Here is a 10,676-nt window from a genome sequence, read left to right as displayed (position 1 = left end):
GTAAATTTGGTAAACTATTCCTTTAAATCACTTGCATGATTTACAACAAATTCAAATAAAGAATACAGAAACACTGTGTTGAACAAGCTTTATTTACATGCACCTTGCCTTGCACTACCTTGTATACATTATCCAAAATTGAAATACACAGGTAAAGTCGAGCAAACATTGAGTTGATGCTAACTAACGGCCAGTTGTGGTGTAGGGTGGTACACACGCAGCTTACGTTCTCACAATTCATGTTAATTCCCTCTTTAAGATTAAGCTTCAAAACGAATGAAGTTTGTAGCAGTTCTTTTGAGAGGAACAACGATCCTACCCAAACGAAATGAAAAGACCAAAATTAAAAGCAATTAAAATAAATTTTGCAATATAAAACTAAGTAAACAAAAGGTAAACACGGCACAATCGACTTTTTATAGTCATCTTAAATTCTGCGACTCCAGCTGATTATAAAAAGCAGATTATAAAAATCAGTGCTTAAGAAGCTTATAATAATTCTGGGTGCGAAGAAAAAAAAAAAAAAGGTACATTCAACTGTGATGTTAAAACAACATTAGGTGTAACTACTGAAACATCTGCAAGTCGTCCCTGAATGGCACTACAATATCATTAAACTGAATAGTTGCATTATTTCTCATCAGCCTTGAATTTGGTTGTCTGGCATTTTCAAGATCAACAGTGAAATACAGTACAACATAGGTGCTTTCTTACATAGCTTATCCGTACAGGCTGTAATACTACAATGTGGCTGCCTTTCATTTTTAAACTATTAGGATGCTTAAAACACACTGCCATCAACAACCGACACACGCTTTCTACTAGCACCAGCCATTGTGTAGATATATACACATAAATGCTAAGAACGTGACACGCCAGCCGTAAGAACTGACCCAAAACAATTTCACTTAGCACCAAATGCTCTTAGCTTCATCTTTTCCTGCTACAAATACACAAACATCTAGTGGTCCTTAATCAGCGATCCAAAAAGTATAACTGTTAATATACCTTATCTCTAGAATGAATCCAATATTTATGTGTATAGACACACACACATATATATTTATATATATATATATATATAGTCAGTGTACAGCACATATACACATAAGCACTGTGGGCCTCATTCATGAAATACAAGCACAGCAGAAATGTATGGTTTGCAGAGACTTTTGTAAACTATTAATTCTTTTGAATTCTTGGGTAAATAGTTGCATGTATGTCGATGTACAGTAAATGCACATAAACACTAAACGGCATTGAATGCAACAATTTAAGAACGGTTTACCGATGTGTAAATTGTTCATAAAACCAGTAATTTAACAAACAGTTTCTACAGCAACGACTCCATGAATGAGGTCCTGTGTGTGTGTGTGTGTGTGTGTGTGTGTGTATACATGCAGAAATACAAATATATAGCTCATAATCTATTCTAAAATGGTTGACCTCGGAAGTGAACACGGTTTAGAGGTGACGGAGATGCTCGCGTTCAAGAATTCTGAGCAAGATAAATGCACAGGTTGTGTTAGGAAATCAATGGGAAACACTGACAAACTAGTTTCATACAGCAGAACACTAAATATATAGCTTATCATCATATCATAGTTCACTTTTCTGTAAAAGGAGTCAAGGATACATCATGTTCACTGGTTTCACAAAAGCACAACCTCTTCCCTTTTTCAAAAAATAAAAAATAAAAATAAAAAAGATTGGAGAAAGAGACAGATTTTCCATGGCCATTTTTTTTTAGACAACAGAAACATTCTTGAGAGTTTGTGTTGTAAACAGGCCATTTCTGCAGTTGTCCTGAGGACTAGTTTGGCAAAAGGCAAGTATTTGTTTCAAGGACTAGAAATCTATTATTCTCGATCACAGCTACAAGAAACTACAACAACCTAAGGGCACCTACAGACTAGAGTGGATTTGAATCCAATGGGGATAAAGTATCACAGCAACACAGAAAAAAAACACAAAGGGTTTGCCAAAGTGACACAAGTATAAATGGACAATATTGCAGTCTGTCAGAAGTACCACCTGCCTGATAGAAATTAAAATTCTTGCTTGGTTTTCAAGGAACGTTTCTATTCTAGACAAACCAAGGAAAGTTCAGTTGTCCATGCTTTCATATTTAGACAACCTTCTCTTTACGATCATCTACTTGTCTTAGGTAACAATTGACCTATGATGGAGAAAACGACTCTTGGTTTTCAAAACTGACCGCCACTCTCTTAAATGATTTCTCTAGTGTATAGGCACCCTTGTATGCAATGGTGGGTTTTATATTTTAAGTAGACTAAAGGAAGAACAGCTGCCCAACCCTTTATGTATAGAAAACCATCTCTTTACGGTGCTCCACTTGTTGTAGGGACCACTTTACTAATGAGTATTCATAGCTTTCAAACTGACTTGACTCTTTCCACCACTCAAATGCTTTCGGATTTTGTATTCTAGTTGGACTAAGGGAAGTACTGTTGGCCAAGCCTTTATATATGTACGCCACTTACCGTATTCCAGCAGCTGAGTTCAATACCTAGTCATTGGCGTTTAGATTAACCTGCAAGCACTTCATGGTTAAATTTGATGAAACTCTTCACAATATCCATCAAACCAGCCTCAATCATGACGATACAAAACATACAGCCACAAAACTACAACACCGACTGGGTAAATCATTGACATTGACTCAAACTCATTCCAATAGATGTCAAAGAGCTTTTCTACAGCATAATTTACAGTTGCTTTACAGTGGACAGTTGGCTCAAATGCGGTGTTCTGCCCCTTCCCTACATTCCTGGGCCTGGCTTGATCAACCTGGCACCCAGCTTTGGGAGGAGGTTCGTTTGGTACTGGAGAAGCTCCCTGAAGTCAGGTTAGCATTCTGAGAGGAGATGAGATGCGAATCGAAGCTGAACTCCAGGCCCTCGGCATCCATCAGATCGTTGCGGGTGATGGCGTCCATGTCGCAATCGAAACTGCCACTTAACGCCTCGAGATCCAAGTCAGATGGGAATTGGTCCTGAGACACCGACTGAACGGAGGTCACGCTGCCGTTGACACCTGACAGCAATGAATCGGAGTTGAGCTGCATAGATGTGCTTCTGAAGGGAGACTGTTGGAGATGTTGCTTCATCAAGCTTTGGTAGTCTGACTCGCTGCTCGAGACACAGTTCATCCGCCATCCAGATGGCGACACCTTCTTGAGCCCCACTTGTCCTACAGGCCCAGCCTGGTTGGACATCATAGGGTCATTACGCAGCAATAGGGCACTGCGACGGGCATTCTGGGAGGAAAGGGAGGCACTGGCTTGCGACATAAGTGGATCAGATTGGGTAAGAAGGACATCGCTGCGACTGTTGGACTCGGAGCTGAGCAAGTCCTGCAGACTCTGATCGCTAAACAAAGAACCACAGGAGAATGTGGCCTGCTTGTTTTCCTGGATCGTTTGCATTGGAGATTGCCTCAGGCCAGTGACGGATGGAGGGCTAAACATGGAGTTGGTGCCATAGCTGCCAGAGGGAATTGCCAGACTGCTCCCAGAGCAGCTGAAGGTAAACACGGGGCTTCCCTGTAGATTGGCCCCACTCTCGTCTTGGCCTGGAGACTGGGAAGCCGTCAGACTGATGTTATCTAGAAGGTCGTCCATTAGGTTGTCGGAGAGGCCATCGTTGAGGTTCATGGTTCCTGCGAGATCAGCTAGACGGGGTAGTTCGGTCAGTCCAGTGGACGGAGACATACTACTAGGGCTCGAGTACAGCATGGGTGACAGGGGGGAGTCATCATCGGGAACTTCGTCTACCTCAAGGTTGGCCAGAATGGGGGAAAGGCGTCCACTTAGTGTGCTGGCATTAGAATTAGTGCGGGAACGGAAATCCGTCCAAGCGTCAAGCTCGTCACTACTGCGGGAGGTCGGGCTGCCGGTCCATTTGGAAAGGCTGGAGGAACTCTCGGAGCTTCCATCCTGAGTGGCCTGAAGAGTGGCTTTCTTCTTTGCGGCACGGCCACGGGCGCTCTTGATGAGCTTATTACTGTTGTCCATTGAAACAGCACGCCTCCGTGGAGCTTTACCCCCTTTCCCGCCATCAGGGTTGACCATCCACCATGAGCTCTTTCCTGTTCCTTCATTCTGGACACGGACGAAGCGACTGTGGAGTGAAAGGTTGTGTCGAATTGAGTTCTGCAAAAAGAAAAGAGTGCATAATGAGCAGTGCATCTTGAGACATGCTTAAAATATTCTTATTTTAAATTTCTCAGCAACTTGGCTGTGAAGAAGTAGAACAATGGTTTCATGTTTAGGGTGACCATACATGCCATTTTTTCCGGACACATCCTTGCCAGGATATCCCTATTGTTTTGATTCAAACGCATCTCAAGAGCATTTTGAAAACATAAAAGAACCAATGTCATACACATATTTTAGGCAAAATGAAAATCCTGGCCAGGACACGTCCAGGAAAAGGCCTCTTTTGGTCACCCTACTCTTGTTTAAGCAATCTTGAACTCTACAGAACACAATGCCACTCTGACTTGATTGCTTTAAACAAAGATTGAAGGGTCATGTGACCCCTCTCAATACAGTTCATTTGTGTAGGTCAAGAATTTAATCCTAGGTCTTCAACCCCTGCAGCTGGCCTGGAAAATTTTATATTCAATCTGCTTAAGCACACCTGATTGTGTTTCTTCATGTGATCCTTAAGAACACCTTGATTAGCTAATTAATTAATAAGGATAAAAACACATAAATAAACAAATAAATTAAATTAAACACAAAATAAAATAATATTTAACAATTAGGCATTTGTGGTTCCCACTGATGTCTGTGCTGAAATTCAACTAAATTTACACAGCACTTTTAAAAGTAGAAAATATTATAAAACAGGATTTTTTGGAAAAAAAAAAAAGAAGACGACTGTTCTCATTGGAATTTCAGGCACACTGTTCAAATTGGTCTGGGCTCTGTGGTCAAGACCAATCTACAAGTAAATCAACCCACTGCACGCTGTCCGTTGGACTGTGCAGATAATTGGTCTGTGCTGTGAAATTCAACTGGGTAACTCTGAGTGTTCAGCTTTTGGCATTTCACGTACGCAACAGAAAACTGGCAATTTTCTAGGCACACCGGTGTAATCACTAATAAAACATATTTGGTGACCAGGGTTCTCTCAAGGTAGTAATGCACCATAATACTAGTCAACTATCTACATTTTTTTCCCCCTGCAGAGAAAGCTGAAAGATTCATGGAGACTTCCTCATTCGAGTACAAAGTTTAAAAGTGCAGTGCAGTGAAGCTGCATTAATGTGGACTGCAGCACAGAAGGTTTAGCAATCCATAATGCAGCATAAGGGGATGTGATAAAATTCACGAGCGAGACACGGTTTTCCTCTTTGATGAATAGTCAAGCAGGCTTTTGGACTATAGCAGTCCAAAAATGGTGCGAGTTTATGAAATGCAGCGCCTGCTACATCTTGCAGAAAGCTGGATTCCGTTCAACACCGTCCATGAACATCACCTTGCCGACCTTTGAACCTCTCAAAGAGCGAATGCGGTGACCTCATAACACTTCACTTCCATTAATGCCTTTGCTTCAAGCCTATTACTGGATTTAATCTAAGACAGAACTTTCTCCTCTCTAAGAAGTACATGTTTCCCAACTCATTCTTAAAGTACGTAAGCGGTTTTCCTTTTTTTGCTTTGTTAAGCTGGCTAACTGAATTGATTGGATTGAGAATCTAACCTAAGACATCCATCGGATTGTTTGTTGGCATTCATAGCTACATTGATTACAAAACAGATGATTAACAAGTAGACTTGGAATAAGAGCAGTATCTTCAATGCCAAATTCAATCAAGGTTCAAACCAGTTTGATAATTTCATTGGTCCATGTCTCGCTCTACCTTCAATTACAATAACAATTGTAACTGAAGAGCGCATTTGGCTTACATTCTGTATGTTTATTACGTCCTAATGTTTTTGAGTCCAAAACCTAGGGTTGTTCTTGACGGTTTTCAAGAGATTTATCCGTTCATAAAATTTGCATTAGCAAACCACTGCATTAAACAGAGTGTCAGATTATGTGAATGTAGCGCTGCAAATCATTTTAAAGATTGTGTGGTGCTGCTTTCAATTGAATTAAATCTACACAGGACCATGAAAAATAACTATAATAGATGAAAAGAGGGGCTGAAATCATCTGAAAGCCACGATGCAGTCCCTTTTGAGCAAAGCACCACTCAGAACAGCACTGGAGCGCCGCCAGTTTACACACAATGCTGTCTCTCAGAGTCAAACACCAAAGCTCTTCACACGTTGCTACACACTGACCTACATAGTTTCCAGTCAGCTGATTGCTTCTTATGCTGTAGCCGAGAGCCAATCAGAAGTGGAGGTGGGGACGAAACAGCCAATAGCAACCCTGACACTGACGATATGCCCATGGTTTCTCTTTTTTGCCTCCTTCAGTGGCAGGCAGATGCAAACACTCTGCAGGATGGCTTTATCCGCACCGAGTATGGTTGACTGTTCCTACAATCTGCTTGGAAATTTTTCCTCTTTTTTTTTTTTTTTTTTTTTTTTTTTTTTTAAACAGAAATCACCAATATGTCAGTTTAAGTAAATAGACTAGATTTAAACATTCAATCTGGCGACTAACATACATGTTACTGTGGAATATCATTATGATGTGTAAAATACACATGGACTCTTAAATGTCTCGATTATGCAAAAAGGGCAAAAGTTATTAACATTTAAAAATGTACACAGTATGCATAAAAGATGGAATTATTACAACAAATTATTAATACTGTAAAGCTGCTTTAACACAATATGCACTGTAAAAAGTGCTATATTAAATAATGGTGACTTGATTATAATTTGGATATTCAGAAAAATATACATTTAAAAAAGATTTTTTGTAAACAATGGTTTGTTTGGGAACGTTTTGAAATGTAATATCTGCACAAAAGCCTTACATCTGCAGGATTGCACAGGGATTTCCAGAGGTTTTTCCTCTTATTCAAACCCAGCCATACCAAGAGCATTCATTAGACTCGATTCCATGTTGGATAAATTGCTTTTCCAGGCCAAGCTAATCCCTCAAATCAAACCGGGATGAGAGAAGCGAGCATAGCAAAAGCCCTATATTGTTGGGGTTTATTTTCATGACAAAAGGTGCGATCGTATTGATCATAAAAAAACGATCAGTGAAAATGTTAAATTAAATTGATATTGCTACATCTTGTTCTTTCTATGACGCTGCAGTACTTGGTAAAATTATGAGGAATCTAAAAGCTTTTTATCGGGGCTACTTTCCACAATTTATCTGCCGTAACGCCCTTTGGCATGACCACAACAGCATGCACTTTATCAGCAAGCCACACATGACGATTTGTCCACATTTCCAGCATGCGTGTTTGCACCCTGCAAGAGTACAAACACCTACAGGCATAAAGTCTAGCGAATCGGGACACCTGAGACGTCCTAATGAACTTGCATTCACCCCAGCTGCAAAAAAAAAAAAAAAAAAAAGGATTTGGAGAACGCAAACAGTGCCGATACGCACGTAAAGCAAGGCGAGATTTAAAATCCAGCCCGTCCCTTCGGCCTGACATACCTTCCATCCCGCTGAGCTGTTGCTGTCACCTTTGTCCTTGAAGTATGGCACATTCCGGACCATCCAATCATAAATCTGGGCCAATGTCAGTCGTTTCTCGGGCGAGCTCTCGATGGCTTGAGTGATGAGGTCTGCGTAGGAATAGTTTCCCCAGGCGTTCCTGCGGGCGGAGGATTTTCTGGGCTGCTGAGGAATCAGACCGTTGATGCTGGAGTCGTTGCATGCGGGCAGAGCATGTTGGGAAGATAGAGGAGAGCCGTAGGTGTCTTTGTCACTGACGGCGGCACTGGTTTCTACGGCAGGAGCGGCAGCGGCAGCAGCAACAGCCTGGTTTCCTTCAGTGACACTTACAGGCTTCGATGCGCCCGTGATGCCACTAGGTGCATCATCAGTGCCATTTTCATCCACCTCTTCCTCAGGAATGATTCCCACCTCTGCTGGTTCCGCTTTCCCGGCATTGGACTCCGGTCTGGGCAGAGGCCAGGTGCAGGACCTGGGCCTTTTTTGGGGCTCGAAATCGGGGTCTATGTCGAGGTCCACAGCCAAGGGCTTATCTATCTCCTCTGCCATATTTCCCGTACTCCTTCAAATGAATGATGTATGGACGGCTTTTCTGAACACGACAGCAGCAGTGCCCTCGTGCATGCCATTAATGGGTCACTTTTAGAGTCCACATTTCAACGCGGGACACTTAGGGGATCGAACGGATGTCGCGAGGCGTTTAGGAATATTTACAAATGCGCTCATGGCCTCTTCCAGCACAAAGGAGGACTCGTTTATGAACCTCGCTCGTTTTCGGATAGTTTCAAGCGGCAACTAAACGACAAAACGAGGGGAAATGCCTCCATTCGACTCGTTTAACGAAGCTTCCGCGGTTCAAAAAGCGTAAAGAACGGAACGGAGCGGGCGGTCGAATTTGTTACATTGTTGCATGACGTCGCGCTGCGAATGCGTTACATTGTAACATTACATCATAACGCGAATGTTACATTGTTTCAGAACGCGGCTGCCGCCTTTTAAAACCGCCGATTGAAAGCGAGCCGAAGGGCTGTACGTGCGCGAAAGTATCCTCAAAACGATCAAGCCATACCTCCACAGCCGTCCCGCCGCAAATTAGCACGGATGAGTCCTAACACGCGCGCGATTTTCCCCGATAAACCTCCATGATCCCTCTTCCATGTCGGAGCAGGACGTTGCGTCCCGCAACCCTGGCGATCCAGCACAGCCAAAGCCCCTAATGCGCTGCTGCTCCGCTGCAAACTACAGAGAAGAACAGCAACACAAAGATCATCTGCCCCCTGGAACCAGTCGGAGGAACTGCTTCTTAAAGGGCCGGAGAGGAGCTCACCATCCACCGCCACACACACACGTCATCTGCGCGTTACACTGATATGCCATCGCGAAAGCTCTTATTGAGCACACTCTCTCGAATAAATGGCTTCAAGACAGACTAAAAGCCTTGCAACAGAATGTGACTACATTGTTATATTATTTGAAATATATATATAAATATATATATATATATATATATATATATATATATATATATATATATATATATATATATATGTGACTAAGTAAATGTCATAAAACCTACCATGAAAATACAACATGCTTTTATAACAATAAAGTCCCCCTCCAAAAAAAAAAAATATAAAATAATATTATATATATATATATATATATATATATATATATATATATATATATATATATATATATATATATTATATATATATATATATGTTATAATATATGTGTATATATATATATATATATATATAAAAATTTTATATAAATATAAAAATATTTTTCACCATATTAATTATTAATTTTTAGACCCATATCATGTAAAATAAATTGGCTTTTAGCCAGTTATGACTGGAGTCTTTATATCATATAACGGAATCTAAATTATTTACATATTTTTAAAATTTGCTTATTTGGTTATTTTTTAGAAGATGGGTTTTCAATTTTAAATTAATGAGAACATCTTAAAACATGAATAGCATTACTACATTTAAAAAATAAAAAAATAAAACACTTTTCTTTGACAAATATGAGGAATCAACTCAATACGTGCTACAGACAAAACGTAACACTTAACATTTGGAAATCGGGGTTTGTTCAGATCCCTAATGCTAAGTATGAGCTTTATATAGCATGTACCATCAATGAAACAAGTTTCAGGTCCTCACAGCAAACGTCTCGCCCAGGTTTCCTTCATTAGACCAAAATACACATGATTGATATTCTCCTATTATGTTATAGACACAAATAATAATGAATAAGCCTACCTGCAAACAGAAGCACCAGAGAAAACTTCAGACCACTCAGACATCGAGAAAAACTTAAATACTTTTAATGCAAACAATCTTAAATAGGTTGCACGTAAGCTCTCTGACAACTATAGGTTGCCAATAAAATATTCCACAAACCTTTTACATAACCGGAAGGCGTTTCTAAACACATCTTTGGCAGATCCACATCCACGTCCTTCAAACGATCCTGCCCGTCTTTTAAGACCAAACCTCAAAAAGAGGCTGGCCTCGTTCACGTTTGCATGTGCGTTTATAAAGTGCAGCATCATTTCATACAGTTCTGATTAAAACACAGTCCTCACCAAATCAAAATGGAGTTGATCCCAGGACCTCACTCGAGGCTGAGTCTTAAGATAATTGAGATGGCCGCTGCGTATATGGAGTTAGAAAATGGTAAAAGCTACTTAGAGCTCCGGTCTCCCGCAACCCAGTACTCCTCTGTTTGCATCTCGGTGAGGCGAGATACGGTCCTCTGGAAGGCGAACACCTCCTCTTCTCCTGTAAAGATCGCCAGCGAGCTGCCTGCGTCCTGACACAGAACAAGAGAAAAATCAAATCACTGCAACCCGTCAACGTGAAGAGATCATCAACACATCAAGGTTAAAAAGCGAAAGATTTTTAAAGGAATGGTTGACTTAAAAGCCCAAGATGCTGACTGCAACCATTCACTAGAGAGTATTTTGGGGTGAATTAGTTTATAGTTCATTACTTTGAGAACAATAAGGGTTTTATTTAGCAGTATTAATGG

General features: G+C 40.8%; 2 protein-coding genes across 2 annotated transcripts in view; both read right to left on the bottom strand.

Moving 5' to 3' along the window:
* Window positions 1-71: 71 nt before the first annotated feature.
* Window positions 72-9,005, bottom strand: foxo3a (forkhead box O3A). The gene is made up of 2 exons (XM_043263510.1): window positions 7,608-9,005; window positions 72-4,174 (listed from the first exon to the last, which is right to left on the bottom strand). The coding sequence occupies exons 1-2, from the start codon at window positions 8,175-8,177 to the stop codon at window positions 2,807-2,809; spliced, it is 1,938 nt and encodes a 645-aa protein (XP_043119445.1). The 5' UTR covers window positions 8,178-9,005; the 3' UTR covers window positions 72-2,806.
* A 942-nt stretch (window positions 9,006-9,947) lies between these two features.
* Window positions 9,948-10,676, bottom strand: part of afg1la (AFG1 like ATPase a) — a 9,619-nt gene continuing 8,890 nt past the window's right edge. The window contains exon 13 of the mRNA XM_043263521.1: window positions 9,948-10,457. Coding sequence (XP_043119456.1) covers window positions 10,329-10,457 — 129 coding nt within the window. The 3' untranslated portion in view covers window positions 9,948-10,328. The remainder of the gene's footprint in view (window positions 10,458-10,676) is intronic.

Source organism: Puntigrus tetrazona, chromosome 17, assembly GCF_018831695.1.
Source record: "Puntigrus tetrazona isolate hp1 chromosome 17, ASM1883169v1, whole genome shotgun sequence".
Classification (NCBI taxonomy): Eukaryota; Metazoa; Chordata; class Actinopteri; order Cypriniformes; family Cyprinidae; genus Puntigrus; species Puntigrus tetrazona.
The sequence above is the reverse complement of the archived record's forward strand: the minus strand, read 5'-3'. Positions and strand labels throughout refer to the sequence as shown.

Coding starts and splice junctions, on each gene's coding strand:
- foxo3a (XM_043263510.1), bottom strand. CDS start 8,177: ATGGCAGAGGAGATAGATAAGCCCTTGGCTGTGGACCTCGACATAGAC. Junction 4,175..7,607: donor ACAGCTCAGCGGGATGGAAG/GTATGTCAGGCC, acceptor TTCTTTTTGCAG/AACTCAATTCGACACAACCT.